This window comes from Lates calcarifer, linkage group LG19 (genome assembly GCF_001640805.2).
Source record: "Lates calcarifer isolate ASB-BC8 linkage group LG19, TLL_Latcal_v3, whole genome shotgun sequence".
NCBI lineage: Eukaryota > Metazoa > Chordata > Actinopteri > Centropomidae > Lates > Lates calcarifer.
The window spans coordinates 9,374,117-9,394,547 of NC_066851.1; the positions used below are offsets into that span (position 1 = coordinate 9,374,117).

General features: G+C 45.6%; 2 protein-coding genes across 2 annotated transcripts; one reads left to right on the forward strand and one right to left on the reverse strand.

Moving 5' to 3' along the window:
* The first annotated feature begins 712 nt into the window (after window positions 1–712).
* On the forward strand, window positions 713–2,900 carry LOC108892604 (inversin-A). Its single transcript, XM_018690258.1, has one exon. The coding sequence runs from the start codon at window positions 862–864 to the stop codon at window positions 2,464–2,466; it is 1,605 nt and encodes a 534-aa protein (XP_018545774.1). The 5' UTR covers window positions 713–861; the 3' UTR covers window positions 2,467–2,900.
* Window positions 2,901–2,967: 67 nt separating this feature from the next.
* LOC108892603 (serine/threonine-protein kinase PAK 6) lies at window positions 2,968–19,880 on the reverse strand. The gene is made up of 9 exons (XM_018690257.2): window positions 19,335–19,880; window positions 10,265–10,512; window positions 8,204–8,869; window positions 7,113–7,646; window positions 6,419–6,552; window positions 5,201–5,327; window positions 4,945–5,070; window positions 4,675–4,809; window positions 2,968–4,508 (listed from the first exon to the last, which is right to left on the reverse strand). Exons 2-9 carry the CDS (start codon window positions 10,466–10,468, stop codon window positions 4,341–4,343), a joined length of 2,094 nt encoding a protein of 697 aa, XP_018545773.1. The 5' UTR covers window positions 10,469–10,512; window positions 19,335–19,880; the 3' UTR covers window positions 2,968–4,340.
* Between the last annotated feature and the right edge of the window lie 551 nt (window positions 19,881–20,431).

Sequence of the window (20,431 nt, forward strand, 5' to 3'; positions counted from 1 at the left end):
CTTAGTAAGCCAATTAAACAAGGCTTTCACATGGAGTTCGCTGAATTCAATATTTTCCATGAAAAAAAGACCTTCAGGCAAAGTCATTATAATGAAACCTTGAGAGAGTTGAGGCACACTGGAGTAGCACAATATGAACTTGTTGCACTGTATTATAATTTGTGGATGAAGCTAACTACAGGCAGAGATACAGGGTGTATGTATGTATGTAAGGATGGATGGATGGATGGATGCAGTATTTAAAAAGGCACATTGGGAAGAAAAAAAAATGTCATCTCCCTCTCTTTGAAGTGAGCTCTCAAAGCCTGATTTCAGTTTTTGTTCAAACCTTTGGTAAGAGTCCTGATAACAACATATTCTCGAATGTAAATGGGACTGCAACAAAATGCACCCTTCACAGGTTCCACAAAATGCAGGATTGTCCTTTTCTATATTTGACTATTCTATCAGCAGCAGGAATTTGTTAATTAAGTTCATTTGCATCAAAGAAAAGTAAAAAGGACACATTTAAGTTAACCTCACAGACCTCACATGAAAAACACCAGCCATGTTTTTCTCCTTGAGTAATTATTCTGTTCAAATAGCATATATTTCTCTCCAGGCAGAGAGTGCTTGGACTGAATGGATGCTGCCACTGCATAATGGTCCTCAGACGTTTGTTTCCTAGGCAACGTGGGGAGGGCATGTGGAGAGGGAGGTATAAAAACACTGGCAGCTCCTCTCTGAGTCTTACTCTGAGGTAAATGCACTCGCTGTCAATACAGACAGCCTCAGAGAACTTGCTGCACACTTTCTCTCCCTCCTTGTCACCTTCTTTCACAGCTCGCTCAAAGGCTTGGCTCCACAAGTAGCTGCTCAATAATGATGCGACCGAAAGATTTGCGCCAGGGCTCTGGCACTAAGACCTTCCTAGACGCCATGCATGGTGGTAAAGTTCACCTTGCACGCTTCATACTGGACGCCTTGGACGGACGCATTATCAACTCAAAGACTGAAAACAGCCGCACCCCGCTCATGTATGCCGTCTGCCTGCAAGACCCCGGGACCAGGGCCAAGTTCACCCGGCTACTGCTGGAGAAAGGGGCTGATGTCAACTGCCAGGATGAGGATGGTCGCACAGCCCTGAGCCATGCCTGTGAGATGGGTCACCTGGATGTTGTGAAGCTCCTGGTGCAGTTCAACGCAGACCCGGACATCTCTGACACCTGGGGTAACAGCTCTCTCATGTATGCTGCCTTCTCTGGGCACAGTCAGGTTCTGGAGTTCCTGGTCCGAGCTTTCAAAAGACTGGGGCTGAGGCTGGACAGAACCAATAATGCTGGTCACTCTGCCATTGAGGTGGCCAACTTCTTCGGACACAACCAGTGTGTCCAGATTCTGAACTTCCCTTGCAGGAGAGGTGTTGGTGCAGACGATCTGCCCGCTGATGTGGGTACCATTGGTGAAGGAGAGTACCGGCTCCCCAACAGGCTCCCTAGGCATGTTCTGGAGAGGTTCTCCAAGCAGTTGAATGAAGACCATCTGCCCGGGGTATTTCAGAGACAGCTGAAAATCGGAGATGGCAGCGGGTTGTGGAACCGCTTCAAGTGTCCCAGGAGCCAGTCTCAAGAGGACAACCATCGCCACAGCTGGGCACTGCCTCCTCAGCTAGAGAAAAGCCAAACTGAGGGTGATCATAGCGTTTTCTTTACTGCCAAACAACTACAAAACTGCCAGCTCAGAGAGCTAAGAGGGGCTAAAACACTGAACTCTCTTCCGGAGCCAAGCCAGAAAGATGTCAGCCAAGACAATGGACTCTCAGAGCAAACACCAGTGACTTTTCCTCTCTGGGGAAAAGCAAAGTCATTTAACCTGGACCTTCTGAGCAGCAGAAAGCAGTCCTATCAGGGTGATGTGCGAGACATAAGCCTGTCAGCCAGCAAATTAAAGAGAGCCTCGCTACAGGATGAGAGATGTCTGATAGACAAGATGGAATGTCAAGGAAACACCCGGGGCCTGACAAACGATGCTGACAAAACTCTCTCAGTGCCAAAACCTCTTTTAAGCGGCAAGAGTCAGCCCGTGAGAGCACTTGAGGAGAATGTCAAATCACAGAAAGAAGAGGCTAATGACATGGCTTCAGGCAGGAGAGAGCAGCAGAAGAGGGGAAGCTTCGGCCTGACAAGCAGAAACAACAAGCTACTGTTTGCCAGAGGTGAGATGGAGTCAGGGAAGCTCCCCGGTCGCACCCCGGGGTTCATCGGCCTGGGGACCAGACTGTTGCGTCGCTTCACGGCACCAGAATTCATGAGGATGGTGATAGACTGCTCGTCAGGCTCCTCGAACGGCAGAGGGCGGATGTCCCGCTCAGAGACCTTCCCTCTCTCACACACGCACCAGCAGGTCAACAGCCAGCCGAGCGTTGACAGCATCAGTGGAGTGAAGTGTGAATTTGAAAGCTGCTCGTCTCAGTCCACCCTTGATTAGAACAAGGACAGTGTCAAGCAACAGAGATGGCAGAGAAATTTTTACAACACTTATTATTCTGACAATGAAGCTTGGTTGCTTGGTGATATATTCTATTTACTGAGACACATAATTAGTCTTTGCTAATGTTGCAGTTTATTAATTTTTTCAGTGTTTATTATTGAAAAAAACATCAGTTTAAAGCTTCAGTTGCATACAGCTGCATACAATTTTGCTATTCTATATTTGAAATAATTTATAAAATAATATCAGTCTGTGAGCTACTAAAATAATTATTTTGTTTCACATATAAGATTTATATTGTATGGGATTAAATGTATTTGATATTGCTTCTGTGTTTATAAGAAATATTGTATGTATTTTGCTTAAAGATATTCAGTGACTGTGCACTGTATGATTCCTGCTGAATACCTAATAAATCCTTTCAAACACCAGCATATTCAGCCTGTATTTGTGCATGCATCTGACTGTGTGTGTGAGGAAAATGCAGGATTAAATGAATTCTGATTCAATATGCATCTTTTATTGATTTATACAAAATTAAAATATGTAATTCTCTTTTCCATGAATGATCCACACAGAGATAGAAATACATGAAACATGTCAACATGTATCCGTGTCAGAATACAAAGACTATGTGCAAAGTGTTTCTCAGCAGGTTGGACATCCTGCAGCATCACATGCCAGGCCTGTGTGCTTTATCTAGGCAAACAAATGCAAATACAGTCGTACACATCTTTTTGGGGAGCGACACACACATCTTGTGGGTTTTTTAAAAAGTCTGTCACAATACAAAGAGGGTTTTATCAGAAGCAAACACTGAGATGTCACCTCAAGCACGCCCGCACACACCCTGTGCTCACATGCACACACACACACAAACACACACACACAAACTATACACTCACATTTCAGTAAGGAAAAGTAAAATTTTGAATTCATCTCATATAATTTACTGCAGTGTATCAGCAGGTATAAGGACCTAATATCCTGTATTTTTATTTACATTATTAATTTATCTGCTTATATTTCAAGTCCATACTTAATAATGAAACCTTATTTTCAAATTCACATCATACAAACAACCCACAACACCTTTTGGAAATAAAGAATAAATATGAAAAAGAGGAATATGGTACTAGTGATTTTTCCAATAGCCCAATAGTAGCAGCTGGGCTTTCATCTACCCATTTATTATGCTAATAAAGGAGAATTGTCTTTCACATCCCAGTTTGGTACATATTCAAGCATTCACATCAGGCCAGGTGTGCCTCCATTTGGCCATGCAAAGAGTCTACTGTCAGTGTTTGTAGAGTGTACCGACCATGTTGTTGTCCAGTTTCCACAGCAGAGAGTGTGCAGAGGTAACTTTATCCTTCCTTAATAATGTCACAATGAGCTACTGTGGTTTGAGCCTAAGACCAGCTTTAGAAGCTTTACACGGCTAGCAATAATGCCCACTATGAACACTATAAAGGATATTTAGAGTAGCACGTGTTCATTACATATAGTTACGTGGAATATTGATTTTTGCTATCAGTTGATATGCACCACGTTGTGTTGTGTTGAATCCCACTGAATGTTACAGGAAGCCAATCGATATTCGGATCAAGTCCGAATTGAGGAATTGCATGCTGCCTTTGACTGACTCCTAAAGTGCTTCTCTCATGCCCGAGACCATGCGGTGTCTGTCAGCCAAACTCGCTGTCCTGCCACTATTGCTCTGGCAGCAACATGCTGTCTGGGTCTGCTTCTCTGGAGCTGATCTCCTGTTGGCTTGGGGTGCTAGAGGAGTTGGACCCCTGGTGCGAGGCCTAGACAGGTCAGACTGTGGGGGTGGGTGGGTGTCGGGTATACTGGGAGCCCCATAGGGGTCAGCAGCGGGACATGCGCTTGCGGTACTGCTCCACCAGTGGGACCAGGCACTGAGGTGAGCCGCTCTGCAGCAAGAAGGGGTGCTCCAGCAGGTCAGTGGCGCTGGCCCGCTCTAGGGGGTCCCGAGTCAGCATACGGTCCAGGAAGTCTTTTAGAACTGGGGAGATCTGGACCAGAGAGCAATGGGCACATTCATTTCAAGAACAAGACAACAAGGCCCAAAATGGTAGTCCTGGAAAGACACCACTACCATGGCTAAAATTGCTACATGTAGCATTTTAAAAGAAAGAATACGTGTGTGTGAGTGTGTGAGTGTGCTTTCTACTCTCATACCTGGCTGACGTTTCGTACAGTAGGAGCCGGTTCATCCCTCAGCCTCTTCATAGCTGCTACAGGGGTTTCGCTGAAGTACGGGGGCTCTCCATCTACCATCTCCACCACCATGATACCCATCGACCAAACATCCACCTGGTGCACCACCACAAAGCAAAATTATGTCACAGATCCCATTGCACAGATGGCCACTGCTGGCATTTACGCTATGTGACAGAGAATCACCACTGTTAATCAGCGTGAGTGAGAGTTGGACGCATGGATCCTCACCTCAGTGCCATATGGTGATTTGGAGATGACCTCAGGAGCCATCCAATAGGGTGTCCCCACTAGAGACTTCCTCTTAGGGATGTCCTTACTGATCTGAGCACAGAAGCCAAAGTCTGAAAGCTTGACCTGGGAGAGACAAAGGGGAGACCTTAAGGAAGGGAGGAAAGAAGGCAACAAGGAAGGAAGGAAGGAAGGAAGAAAGAAAGAGAGAAAGAAAGAAAGAAAGAAAGAAAGAAAGAAAGAAAGCATAGCATACCCTTCCGTCTAATGTGAGTAGTATAGAGTCACTCTTGATGTCTCTGTGGATGACTCCCTGTGAATGGAGATAGGCCAGGGCTTGCAGAACAGCTTCACACACTGTGGCAATCTGCTCTTCACTCAGCCTGCAGGACAACACACACACACACACATAAGTTTATACACACAGACAAACAGCTTTTACATTAACATTTCACACTTTTCCATTACGAATTACAACAAATCGAGAGCACAGAAAGTCGAAATTCATGAATCACAGCGCATTAAAGGCAATGATAAAGAGTGCAGGGTTCAAAACAACAACTCCCACGCAGCAGAATGACTAACAAAACATGTTCATCCCTCTACAGTTTTAATGCAACTTTTTTTTCTTTTTTACAAGTAGAACGTAAAGGCATAAGAGCCAGGAGGCAAAAAGCCATTTTCAAACTGCAAGCAAGGTCAGGTGTCCACTGAAAAGCAAGGTAACATGAGGTAACAATTACCTCACAAAGTGCTGATTCCCCCACACATATATAAAAGACATTTAAAACTACATTAGGAGAAAGCCCCCCTGCATTAATATGGAGGCTTATACTGTGAAAAGAAATAGGCAGGAAAAGCGAAGAAGCAAAGGAATCTTATTCCTGATTGTTCCGTCAATATACTGATTATCTTAATCCTTGATAAGGAGTGGCTGGGACAGCTGGCTCATTTTATATGTCATCTGGCCTGAGAGATTTTTTTTTTTATCCCTTTGAGTCAAGCGATCTAACCCCGAGGTCACCCTATGGAGATCGCGCCAGCCATCTGTTAATAATATAAAACACACTGACAGCTCAAAAACAATTACACCCAGACAAAAATTCCCCTGCCGCTGGTCAATACGTTTTCCTTATTTTTGATGTATGCGCTACTGAACACTGTGACAACACCAGGAAATCAAATTTGCACCCAAAATTGACTTTCCACATGTTATCTAAACATGCACATATTCGATTATGTTATTAAATTGTTATGTTCCCCCTGAGAAAAGTAGCATGCTCGCAGTGCAGGAGTAGAGTGAATGACAGTCTTTGTGAATCTTTGTGCTGCTGGGATCAACACCAGCCGATACCACACTACCCCCTTGTGGTTGAATTAGTTATTAAAGATGATATCATAACTATAGGCAGAATGCACCAAATGCAGCTTTTTAAGGAGGGACTAAGACACTCTATCTTTGTGGTATTTGTACCTGGTTTCGGACACGATGTTGGTTAGTGCTCCACCCTGCAGGTACTCCATGATAACCCACAGCTCCTCTTCCACCAGGGCAGATTTAAACATCTCCACCACATTCCTGTGCTGATAGTCCCTCATGATTACCACCTGCATCACAAAACATTTGCATTAAAACCCAGTGGACAAAAGACATAAGCATTCGTATAGCTTGATTTCAGTTCTCCAACACTGGAGGGGCATTTCAGCAATTTAGTGTAGCACTTCTGCCAAGTTAAAGGACTTGTGAGAAACAGATTGAAAATGAATAGTCATAATCAGTGCAGCAGGAGTGCCCCTGTAGCTTAAGGGTTGAGGCACTGACCATGAACTGCATCTCTTGCTGATTTTCTATTAAAAATTCTCTAAGCCCAAGGTGAGATAACCCAGATGACACCATCAGGGTCATTTTCTCTGACTTTGGAAAGCTTCCTCTGAAGCCACAGAGGGCATTTTTCATGATAAGTAGACAGATTTTCATTTGTAAAATTGTTGTCCCTTTAAATCGAGACAGAGACAAACTTGTGTGCTCCCCTAAGTGAGCAGTAAAAGCTAAATCACAAGGAAAAACAAGCCTGAGCTTGTGTTTCTGTAAGTGAGAACGCAGCACACTTTGCCTTGATATATTTCTTTGTGCCTGTTTTCACTTTGTTCCTAGTTGAATACTGTACCTCATTAAACAGCAACTCTCTTCTTTGCTGCCGCCGCAGGTCCATCATCTTCACCGCTACCTGCCTGCCGCTGTGCTTCTCCGTGGCAATACACACCACCCCCGTCGAGCCCTCCCCGATCTTCACAAAGTTCTCCAGGTAAGACCGAGGGTCACCCTTGTCCACCACCATCTGCAGGGCAGCTTTGAACTGTTCATGGGTCACCTTAGGTGGGTCTGGGGGTGGCCTGGGTGAAGGGTGTTGCGGGGGTCTAAAGGCAGGGGAGCAGGTGCCGGGGGGACTGGTGGCTAGCGAGCCTGTAGGGGAGGGTCGAGGCTGGGAAGGACTGTCCTGCCTGGGGTAAGGAGGGTTGGGGCACCCAGAGTGTCTGAGGAAGGGGTCAGGACCGCTGGGCCTCAGTCCCATGTTAGGGGACAGGCCTAGGGTGTAGCTAGCTGAGGAACGCACCGTCCGCTGGGGTCTGATGCCGCCCACAAGAGGGCTGCTGGTGCCAGTGGGCAGGAAGCTGGAGTGGTACCTCACCGTCGACTCTGCCTGCACGACAGGAAAAAAAAAAGGTCAGGACCATTAAGGGTGGGAGCTGAGAGGGAGTTGGCTGCCTGCCTGTGGTTCAAGACCTGCTTTAAAACTTAATGTAAATCAAGTCTTTCACTCTCGCTCTGCATCCACTTCACCTGATATGACCCATGTAAAGATGTTGCCATATGCACTCGCCTCCCGCTGACATTTTGCCAGACACGCCATCTCTCAAATTTAACAACCCCACTGGCACTTTAAACCTACATATCATATTTTAACACTAGAATTAAATAAAATACTGAACCCCAGAACTTTAATCACCTTTAATATAAAGCCAGTCAATATGCTGCCTTGCTAAAGTTAAGCACAAAAATGATCTCTTGTGATTTCTTGACAAAAATCTTGCATTTAATGCATTCATTACTCATGTAAAAACATGCCAAGAACTAATAATATGATGTACATAGCATTAGCAGAAATATGCATATATTGTGTATTCTATGAATTATGTATTAGCAGTGCACTTAATGGCTGCAAAGATTGCAAAGAAACTGCAGTAATGTCAGGCTTACCTTCAGGTCATAGGAGGAGAACGGCCTCCCAGGGCTGTTCTGTGGGTGCATGTACATCGGCACATTGGGCCGTAGCTCTGTAGTAACTGTCCCTTGATCACCATGGGGCTGCTGTACAGTCATAGCTGGGCTGTAGAAACAAGCTATAGGTCTCTGATTTGGTGGCATTCCCCTTGGCAGCTGGAAATCTCTCTTCCATATCACTCTTTCCTGAGGGCTGCCCAACTCACCGCCCAAATAAGCCCCGTGACTGGGCACTGGGATGTTCTGGGCCTGAGCCGGCTGCAAAGGTCCCTCCTGAGAGCTCATGCTTACTTCATAGGTGGACTTGGCCTTTGGCAAGATCCCGTTGGGTTGCAGAGTGATGCTCTTCTTCATGCCCAAGTAAGGGGTGTTGGTCTCGCTGTGGATGTTCCTGGCCCTGTCCCTCCACTGGTTCTGACCCTCGTCATCGTCGTCGTCTTCGTCATCCTGGGTCAGACCCTCGTACTGGTAGGTGTCTCCCTCGTTCACCTCCCCCAGCCTCCCCAGGGACTGAGCCCTCTTCCTGGCCGAGGGGCTGCTCTTCCTCAGAGAGTTGGAGCTGGTCACAGACAGACGGCTCATATCGTTGATCATGGCTGCGATGTAGTCCCCGTGACCGATCATGCTCCCACGCACAATGGTCTGAAAGAGGAGAGGCCTTTATCTTTATCACATTGTGCATGCTATGATCACATTATAGAAAGATTTCAGACTGAGAGGAATAATGAGGCTGACATAATCATTGCTCAGAGGCGAGTTAAATTTAGACTTGAGAATCTGTAAAGGACATCTTTGTCATTCTTCAAAGACAGCAACTTTAAATAATTTCGCCAGTGGCTTCGAATCTGACAATACACTGACAAATACAACAAGCAAGTGTCTCAACAGACTCACTAGAGACAGAGCCTCTAAAAATGCTCCTGTGCTGTAAATGATGAGATGTTATAGATAACTGCTCCTATGACCTTTCAGGTGGTATGCATCTTCAGCAGAGGCAAAGGGCTTAAACTGATATAAAATGATCAGACACCCTTAAGATCTTTTGCCAGAACAGCGTTAGTGTTGCAACTGTAAGAGGGAGTGCATGGTGGCTGATTAGACAGTCTCGGGGTAGAGTCATGTTCAGTTCACAGCCAGTCAACAATGTCTCCTGTTTCTCTGGTTCACTGCCATTACATCTGCACAATGGGGAGAGGTCAGATGACATCTCACATACTGTAGCACCTCTCAGAGAGGAGTGAATGGCAGGTGATAATGGCCTTGGTGAGATATCCTATTTTAGAATATGCTGTGATAATAGTTTGAAATGAGATGAGCGAATTGATGGGTTGAAATGACTAACATTTATGCTTTACAAGGGTCTTGTGGGTAACACCAAACTCATATTGATGATGGCATTAAAACCATAAATCTAAATGCTGACATGATGGTTCTCATCTTGCACAATCTAATCACATCATGGTGTTAATGAAATGTTCGTGTTTTCTCCGTTTATTTATTTCTTTCCGGAGGGTCACAAACAGCATTGACAGTACGCTCAGTGAAGTGTAGAAATCCAGAGATTTTCAGGCTTTATCACTCACTGGCATTTCCTTTGCTGTACCTGCACTTTTTTATCCTTTCTGGTTGACATCTGTGGGAAGGCGCCACAGACTGTTATTAATTGCCCGCGTGAAGTAATAAATCTTGTGGCCCCTCTGAGTATTCAACATTGTACAGGCAGTGTACACAGCAGGGTCATTAGCCCAGCCCCATGATAGATAAGAAAATAAAAAAGATGGGGAGGGGAGCAGCCCCTTCCTCTGCGCCGTCATCAGAGGATTATGGCTTTTTCTGAGACAGCAGGATCTCTCTAAGGCACTGAAGGATCCATCTGCATCAATACAAGAAGCCGTATATCATCAGAGATTAAAACTGGACTTCTAGCATGACAGCTCATTGTGATTGGTTAAATGGTGGTGGTGTGCTAGTCATTAGTGATCAGCTAAAGAAAAGGTTACAGGATCAATAAAGCTTCAAATGGAGGGTGTGATGTACCTTCTTTGGCCTCAGCTCCACCTCTGTAATCCTGGAAGGGTCCACCATGGGTCTGGGCCTGCGCAGGTTTTCTATCAGGCTTTGCCATTGCGTTGGCAGGCCCACGAAGCAGCCGCGCTTGGCGTCAAACGAGGTGTGGACACGGTGCTCAAAGTTCTTGGGCGCTGATATCTCAGGCCTCTTCTTTTTCTTTTTGCGAAACATCCTCAGGTCCACGAGGACGACAGCCTGCCTGCTTCAAAATGTCCCTGTGGAGAAATACATTCAGCCTTTAATAAACTGGGCCCCAACATCACATACAACACGTTTTTACTATCTTGAAATTTGAACATAAGCAAATCTCTCCTGCCTTAGTGATCAAAAAAAAAGATGTAGCCACTAGCCACTCTCCTTTTACTGTCCACTCTATGACCAGGTGTATTCAAATAAAACTCTGACAGCAGATGTTCTTGCTGCATGGGAGAAAATATTTAAATGGCGACATCCCAGACATGGAACGTGTACGTCCCACGCTGCCTCACTGGCTGTCACGAGCTTGTGCCTTGGAGAACAGCTCCAAGGAGAGCGGATGGATTTGTGAGCACATGTGTAATGAAGGATATCTGGTCAATTAAGGCTTATTCATTCTCTGTGCCCTTTTACTGATGAGCACGCGGCCGGGTTGGCCAGCGCCCACAGGCTTTCAGTGCATTAGCAGGACGAGTACAACAGACAGACACAAACACCCATGCACACACACACTATATATGTGTATATATATATACACAAACACAAATACACTATGGCAGGCTATCCTTCAGAACCCTTTTATAACCCTTTCATATCCTATTCTAATTAGTAGCTCGTGTGCCCTTGATTGCAGAGAGGGTAACCACTTAATCCTTGAATGGATGGTCCTGCATTTGGCAAGCCACTGACTCTGGTTTACTGTATGTTCAGCTTTATTTTCCATTCAAGTGTAGTGAAATAATTAAATACATTACATCTCATTTCCTCAGCTGCACAGCTGCACTGCTAGATAATCACTCACATTTAAGTCTCATGATTAGTATTAATACTGTTTCATGTAGCTCACGCTATGGACGTCCTGGCCAGCTAAGCTAGCAGCGTAGCTCTAGGGACAGAAATGCCAGTGTGTTGGTCAGTCTGTCAGTGGGTCCACCTCTTTTGCTCCAGACTTAAATAGCTCCATAACTAATGGATGGATTGCCATGAAATTTTGAAGAGAAATTCATGGTTCCCAGATGACACATCCCGCTGACTTTGGTGATCCCCTGACTTTTCCTCTTGCACAACCATGAAGTTGACATTTTAATTCTTTATTAAAATATCTTGACAGCCACTGGATAGAGTGGAGAATCTTCCATCTAATACCTGAATCAAGTACCTACAAAACAAATAACATTCCCATCAGCCTCAGCTGTGCTTAGTGTTTTCTGCTGCTGTAATTATGACAAAACACCACACTTAGCAAAGACAGAAAAGAGACAGCTGGGATTTGTGTGACCAGTCAGGGCCTAAAAAATACAAAACAATTTGCATACCCAAATCATTTAGACAACTCCCTTTATTCAGTCTTCAAGGTCGAAGACTAGCCACAGAGTGTACATGTTCTGGCTATGCCTTTCACCAAGTGTCAAACTAATTACCAGCAGGTGCACCTGTAGTTTAATTAGCAGATGTTAGCATGCTAACATCCTAAACTAAGATATACTTGCCAAACATCAACATGCTGGCATTATTGTGAGCATGTTATCATGCTAATGAGACCATTTAGCTCAGGTTTAAATCTTAGTACAGCCTCACAGAGCTGTTAGCATAACTGTATACCCTTGTTTCTTTTAGTAGAATGTAGCACTTAAGGCACTGAAGTATGTGACCAGTGCAGAAGCCCCAAAGGTGCGCTGAGAATATCAGATACAATCTCCCATCATGCACTGTGAAATGGTGGGAGTTGAGGAAATGAGTTTTGCAGCCCAGCAGACGATCATGCTGGCAGCCTCTCCTCTCTCCACCTCCGCCCTCAGACCAGCACGGCTCTAATCGGCATCAACGACGCCTGTTATGAGGTGCATCGGTGACTAACCCACGGTGCTCACCTCGCCGCATCACCGGAGGGTAAAAGGAGGTCAGGCCCACCGGTCACACATCAGTTAAACCTGTCTCATTATAGGAGGGTGGGGTAAGGATGAGAGAGAGAAACTGTGTGGTTTTGGGGTGGGGGGGGGTGCACTGCTTGGAGAGACATGTCACCCTCCAAGGATAATTCAGTCACAAGGCTAATATGCTAAGTGTTGCATAAGTGTATCACTCTGTGCTCTCCCTATGTACACAATGTGGTGCTGGGAAGGACTTTAATGTTATCTGACAGCAACATTATGGTGTGAGGGCTCTCAGGAGGTGGGGGAGAGAGGAGTGGGGGCCAAGATTCCAGTCAGACCTGGGTGTATTAGAGAGAGAGGGACCCGGTTTCCTTCCTACAGATACAGAAAGGCTTTTAACCACCAATTGTGACTGCTTTGTTAATAACGAATGCCTGAGAAAACAAGCTGCAAAACAGAAGACTGCGATCTGTTTTTTTTTTTTTTCTGGTTCCGCTGAACAAGAGACTATCTGCTTAGATAGCTGTTCAACGTGCAGATGTTGGCATTGCCTGAGCAAATATTTACACATAGCGCTCATGTATCCCTTTTACAAGCAGATCAATCAATATTTACTCATGAGTGAAATGCAAACTGCTACAGTCCTGCACTGCCAGCAGTAATGGGGTGATACCAGCACAAATAGGACGGCTGCTTTGTACGGTACTTTATCAAGCTTCATGACTTCAAAGCAGCCGAGAACCAAAGACATCACAGCATTCATTATTCATTTTCGACCACTGTTCCCCTCTGAAGACTCTGGAAACACAAACTAACCACTGTGATATTAAAGCAAGTGGAAACACACACGCACACATACTCCTTGTTGATTCCTGCCCAGGCAAAATGAATTGGAAAGTTGATGCAATTATTGATTTACAAGCTTTAATCACATGCAACTGGCCTTATATTGACCTCTCTGACTCCGCAAGCTTATGACTGTCTTGATAACAATACGCTATTGATTTCTGAGCCCCATCGTATAATACGTATGCGCAGAGCTGAACTTGCATGGCAGCATAATTACACTTTCTGGTCACATCCCTGAAAACTGCAGGGACTTGACCCTATGCCTCAGTGGCTTGTCTTGAATCTATCAAAGTGCTGAGGCAAAAAACTCCAGCCAGCTGCTGTCAGGGATATGAGGAGCCAAAGAGGATGAGGTCACTCTAAAAAATTGTGCTACATTAGGTATTTCCATCTCTGCAACTATTTGCAAGAGTGGGGGAAAAAAATTAAATAGATCCAAATGCATGACCTGGAAACGCACAAATCCCGTCATTGAGAAATAAAATCTCACACACAGAAAATCATGAGTGAAAGAGCTGTTGGTGGTAAATCTGCTTGTGAAGTCTGATTAAACACAAACCTTACAAAAAAAAAAGATGACAAAGCATGCAAATTCTGAAAAGAAAAATGCAAGTAGATCCAATTTCTCTGCGGAGATTCTTCAATTAATCCCATCCCTATTCCAAGCTCAAATGAAGATCCAATTACAACCTCACTGACTGGATGGAGCGTCTTCACCTGGCACGGCGGCCGGGCCTCTCATGATGCCACGCAGGAATGCAACCAGGCAATCCATATGTTTCCCACAGACAACATGACAGAAGAGGAGAGGACGTGCTCGCCTTCCTCTCATGTTCAAACCACCCCGAGCAGGAGTTGCGGATGAGTGGGAGGGGATGGAGAGATAAGAGATATTGGATTTGTTCGATGTTAGTGCTCCAAGCTCTGTTGAATGATTTTTTTTTTCTATTCGCCCTGAATTCTGCTTCTGTCTATCTATCCTTTTTTTGTTTGGCGTGCATAGCAGAAATGTAGTGAGTGTGCAGGTGACTGTGTTCACAGGATTAGTATGGTGTTCAGTCCTTCACTGATCCAATTTTAGGACACGTCATCCCCCACCCCACCCCCCCTCCCAACCTTCTACCCCACTCTGGCAGCAGACGACGTGTTTATTTTGTACAGGATTCATGTCAAATAGTGAGGTGAGGGTGGGAGACGATGGAGATGAGGTAATCCTCTTTTTGTGTGTGTCGGTGCGTGTATAAGCATAATCCTGCTATACTGAATGACCGTGGGGGGGGGGGGGGCTACATCTATTTCATAGTGGCACAGATAGACATCGAGGTCTTAACTGCTGTTTTTGCACTCTGCAGTGCAGTGTGGAGGGCTTAGAGATTGCTCCTCTATCAGCTTCATTATGATGACCGTTTTGCCCTTTGAGTGTAATGAGACTGCCTCTCAAGAGGGGGTGCAGGGGGGTGGGGGTGGTGGTCCTTGGTTGGTCATCTCTTCCTTGTTACACACGCACATGCACATACACACACACCATCTGAAGGCGTGAAAGAGGTACAGAAGCGCTGGCCGTGACCGGACAGTACAATAGCAGTGTTTATGATTTAAGTTGATGTCTGCTTTCTCTTTGAAGTCACCTCTACAGACACGGAGGGATTGTCAATAGGAGACGACAAGTGATGTAATAAGCTGCATTCAATGACATGGAATAACACGTTGCTGCCATGCATATTTCATGCTAGCAGTCTGATACATCATGCACAACAAAGCACTTGGAATACGAAGCACTCTGGAGAGTAACATGCATCTACTGTCTCTGTAAAGTCACCCTTGTTGTAAATGTGGCTACGCTTACCAGCACAGTTTTGCCTTTTTAGCCACGCTAGCGTGTATCAGTTCAGCACTTTGGTCCCATCTGAAATAGCTCGATAACTATTGGACAGATTGCCATAACATTTGCTTCACATTCATGTCCCCCTCAGGATGGATTGTAATCAATTTGTTGACCCCTTAAGTTTTCATCCAGCACAATCATCAGGTCAAAATGTCAATTGGTCCTAACCTTTGTCCAAAAGTAATGTCCACCTCAGCTGTATTTTATGTCTTGTGCAATAATTAGCAAATGTTAGCATGCTAAGATGATGTTCATGATAAATACAATACCTGCATGTTAGTTTTGTTTTTGTGAGCATGTTCGCACGCCAACGTTATTATTAGCTCAAAGTACTGCTGTATCTACACCTCACAGAGCCACTACGACGTCTGTAGACTCTTAGACCTCAATTACACCTGGTATTAAAATGCGATCTGGATCTAAATACATTAGCCAGATAATTATCCGATTTTGCCTTTGCGTTTACTCCTGGTATTTGTAATGCTCTCTTGTTATCCTCATAGAGATCGGATACCTGTCCTCCAGGGCAAAACTTGCACTTGAGTAATTTGAGGTGGTGGGAAATCAGCTGTAGGTGTCACAGATTGCGTTTACACCTACCAAAGAGCTGAACGCAATGTGAGTCAGACTACATCTAGAAGTGGTCATGCAGATCTGATCACATTCTGATCACTACGCCTTGACCTTAATGTGTTTTTATTTACGGATACAGGTCACATTTTAATATCTGGTGTAAATGGCGCATTAGTCTTGTTTGATATTAATCAACCATTGTTAAAATCATTTAATGAAAACATGAGCTACAGTACCCACAAAATTAAAGAACAGAACCACAGGAGATCCAGGAGCTAAAAGGAAAGTGGAGGTGAAGATGTACTGTGCCAGTTTTTTCTAAGGTGGTCAAACAACACGGCTCTCTTAGTCCTCTGTGTATCTGTATCTGTATCTGCTCCACACAGGGCTAAGGACACAATGTAGAGCACACCCAAGGGCATGTGAAGAGAATGTTATGGACTAGTTTCAGTTTATAGTTTAGAAACGGCCATGTGGAAGTTAAAGTGCACGGAGTGCGCAAATGATGATAAAGCAGGGATGGCCCATATTCACACAGAGAGTTCACTGATAGTGACATATCTAAGGGTGTATCAAATGTCACATAACTCGCAGTGATGCGTCATGTGTAGGCTTTTACTCAAACCTCTGTATGCAGCAGTTTAAGTCAGAAAAAAGGTTTGAAGTCACAGAGCACTTCTCTTCTGAGAAAGTAAACAATCGAAGAGCTTGTCTGTCATTTTTCTGCGCGCTGAGCAGGCAAGAAAAGGCCCGAGGATTGAAAGTGTATTGCAAAATGTGATGTCCGTGCCCAACAATGTGGGCTGTCAGTTCTTCAAGGGCAGACAGCTGCGCAGGAGCACACATCAGTCCTGAGTTAATATTGACAGGAGGAAACAAGAAATGAGAGGTCAAGACAGGAGGAGGAGAAGCAGGAGGAGGGAGAGTGGGGGAGGAAAGGAGAGTCCGAACACTCAGATGTAGATGGACGAAGTGAGTGAGAGGACTGAAAGGAAAATAATGAGGAAAATGCTGAGTAAATGGACATAAGTATTCACAATCCATTGCCATTATGTTGAATGTAGATTGATGGACAAAAATAGCAATGTTATCCACTTAAAATTTAATTTACAACACAGTAAAGTGTGCAAAAATTGTAGGGGTATAATAAAGGTCTCAGTCCCTGAAACTTGTTCTACATGTTTTTTTGCCTCGTTGTCATGGCCCGCTCTGTTCTTGAAGATGTAACCTCCTTCCTCCATCATCTTGGGCAGCTCTGTCTGCAGTAAACAAGCCACAGTATAAAGGGGATCTGAGGATAGGACAGTTGCATCCGACAGAGCGCATATATCATTCTGTCACCTGACATATTGGCACTGATCTTCCCGGAACGAGAATAAACGGACACGAAAACTAGTTTGTTCCTCCCTGCGGCGAGGAGCGTGCACATTAATGTACAGTAAAAGCTACATTCTCTATCTACTCCAAACACCTTAACATAATGACATTGTAAAAACAGCACTTCTAGTATCCTGGGGCTTTTATGGGAAGTTCCACTGATGCTGACACATCACTAGAAAAACACTCTTAACTCGGGCTTCTCTGTGCAGTATAACAATATGTATACTAAAGGCTAGAATCAGGAGAGTTAGGAAATGCTGCACTGACCAACACTCTGTTTAATTAAAGATCCTCTTGGCTCTCACAAGTGCTTTGAACAATTTGACGCTGTGCTGATAGAGACGTATGATCAGCCTGGACCAATTGTAATGTGCCCAACTCTTCTCTCTTGGGTCTAATTTATTGATGCGCCGGGCCTCGGTTGCAAGCTTTACTGTACGTGCATGTGCTTATGAAAGCTTTGATTTATGTTTTTTTAGCCCAGGCCTCAGCGTGTCTCTCCCAGGGACAAATCACCAACCATTTTTAACCTCCGAACCTTTAAGGCATCAATCTGTGCCGAGTCTGCCGTCCTCCTCTGTCACCCAGCATGGGTGCTGTTCTCAGCCTGGAGAAGGGGGGACTCATGGCACGCTGTCCTAATTTGGGACTCGGAGCCCGTTTTAATCTTTAGTTCCTGACGTCTTGTTGCTCTGGTGGTGACGCTAAGCTGGTAATGCACGCTGTCCCCTCCTCCGCCTGACATGAACATGACACAAGCGTTCCTGAAAAACAGTCATGAACGCAATGGGGCATGGGACAGTGATGTGCCACCTACACCTGCGTACTGTACTCATGCATGTGTGTGTGTGTGTATGAGAGAGAGGCCCCTATCACTTCCTGTCTTGTCAGGCGGTGAAAGCGTGAAAGCAAGATGCGCGACATGAGACAACCTCCAAAAACTAGCAGCTTCAGAAGACGCAGGAGTGTACATATCACCCTCGGTGAAGCAGATGTCCAGCTGTGTGTGTGTGTGTGTATGTGTATGTGTGTATCAGTGTGTGTGTGTGTGCATGCAGCAAAGAGACCTTCTCTGTCACCTCCTCTACCCTCTCCCTCCTCCTGCTCCCCCTTGAATATCAATGAGCAACCTGAGACACAAACACATGGTAGTTTAAGACTGTAACAGCCTCAGTTACATCATCATCATCAGACTTAGGAGATGCACAGGGGAAAACACTAATTCAGAGAAAGTAGTTTGGTGCAGGTGCAGTCACATCTCTTAGTTTGAATCAAACAAGGGGTCGAGCATAGTTTTTGCTTGCAGGCACATGGATGCTGATGATGCTGATGCTCACAAACGGGTGCAGCTGGACTAAAACTAAAATCCATACACTTCTTTAAAACTCCTTAGCCTTGCATTGATTTTCACTGGGGATTTAGCATCTAATAGAGAGACTCTAAGAAAGACTTTACACACCAATTTTCTACAACACCGAGCAGATTCCTTCTTTCTTAATAAGTCTAAGTCAAACAGCACAGTTCAAACATCGCCTCCTACGTTCGTGCAACCCCACATATGACAGGTTTTCTAATGGATACATTTACTGAAGAAACAACTTTGTCACGAAAACATGTCACATGTCACAGTGTCCTCTCCTGCGCCCTGTTTTCCCACCGTGTCCATCTCCTTGAAGTGTGTAAATACAGCAGCAGCTTGAATCCTCAAGCACTAGTAGAACCAGAAAGATCACCTGAGAACTCGGCCTACACACACACACACACACACACACACACACACACACACACACACTAGAGTACACAATGGTACAAACAGGGAGCTTCTGTGCCCATGGCAGTGGCACAGTCTGTATTTGTCAAGTGTGATCCATCTTGAGACAGACAACATACTAGTGATTTTTTTGGCATCCTCTTCTGTGAAATAGAGGTGGAAGCAGCAGAAGGTGAAGGTGCTCCTCTTGGAGATGCAGCCCATCACTGAACACATCCAACAACCCTCTGAGTCTTCCCTTATTCCCTGTCTTTCACCACCACCACCACCACCACCCAACATCATCAGCACCTGGCTGCACTGCATTCTGCTCACAGCCTCTACACCTCCTTCTTTTCTTCCTCCACCACAACTGATACCTAACGACGGTACGCTCGAGCTTGCTCTTCATCAATGACGTTAAGCCCCCCCCGTGGAGAGGAAATGGGGGAAACGGGGACGCTGGAGGGATAAATCATTATTAGAAAAGCAGGGGGGTGAAATAAAAAAAAAAACAGTCATCCCCCTTACCTTGCCGTCCAGTGAAGAGGAGAGCCTCTCTCCTCTAGGAAGGATCGGTAGCGAGAGTGCGCACATACACACTCAACCATACACTATTATACACCGTTCACTCACATCCACGCGCGTTTCCACTCTCTCTCTCTCTCACACACACACACGGACATAACACGCTCCCCTCTCTCTCTCTCTCTCGTACACACAACGACGAGGAGGACTGGCTCTCAAGCGAGCGCACACTGCAGGCTGCCGCTTGCCTGGGAAAGCCTGATGCGTTCCTCCCTCCAGGCAGAAGCACACACTGCCATCTCAAAGGCTCTTTGTTGGGGCTGATTCATCCCCTGCTCCGCGGCTGAGTGCTGGTCTGTGTACCGGTGCCTGCTCCCGGGGACGCAGGGTGACCGTACAAAGGAGGGACAAAGCCATGAAGAGGGAAGGCAGCATCCAGAAGGAGAGAATATCACAGCCCCATAGAGCTCCTTCCATCCCCTCCTCTTCTCTCTCCCTCTCCTTCTCTGGCTCACTGTCTCTCTCCCTCTCTCTCTCTCTCCCTCACACACACACTCCCTCCCACCTCCCCTCTCTCTCCCTCTCTCTCTCTCTCTCTCTCTCTCTCTCTCTTTATCACTTCCCTCCTTCTCTGCCTCCTCCCACTCCCTCATTGGGTTGCAAAAGAACTGATAGCAGCGTGTGCATGTGTGTGTGTGTGTTTAAAGACGGTTTCTAGTGACTGTATGGAAAGGAGAGCTCCTCTACTCACCTCATCACCTGGGATACCTTTCACCCAGCCACCCTCACACCACACCACCCTCCACCCCTCTCCCTCTGTCTCCTTTACACGTAATGTGGGTGACATGAGAACATGAGGGTGCTGTATTGGCCTGGCGTGCTGCTGTTCAGTCAAATGCATTATCCATGGAATGACAGGGTCAGGGATGGCAGGAGGGGTTGTTATTTCTGTGGGTGTGTGAAGGGAGAGGGGGAGTAGAGGGGTGGAGGACAGTGTGGGGCTATTTCGGTAGAGGGTGCAATCCTCATCCTCACAGTCTCTGTGACCCAAAATATTTTTAAGGGGGTAGGGTGGTGGTGGTGTGTGAAGGCATAAGAAA

Bases quoted from the DNA above. Each gene is read 5' to 3' on its own strand.
- LOC108892604 (XM_018690258.1), top strand. From the start codon at position 862: ATGATGCGACCGAAAGATTTGCGCCAGGGCTCTGGCACTAAGACCTTC.
- LOC108892603 (XM_018690257.2), bottom strand. From the start codon at position 10,468: ATGTTTCGCAAAAAGAAAAAGAAGAGGCCTGAGATATCAGCGCCCAAG. The intron at 8,870-10,264 runs GTACATCACACC...CTCCTCTTTCAG, and splicing joins TGGAGCTGAGGCCAAAGAAG to ACCATTGTGCGTGGGAGCAT. The intron at 4,509-4,674 runs GTATGAGAGTAG...TCTCTGGTCCAG, and splicing joins CTGTACGAAACGTCAGCCAG to ATCTCCCCAGTTCTAAAAGA.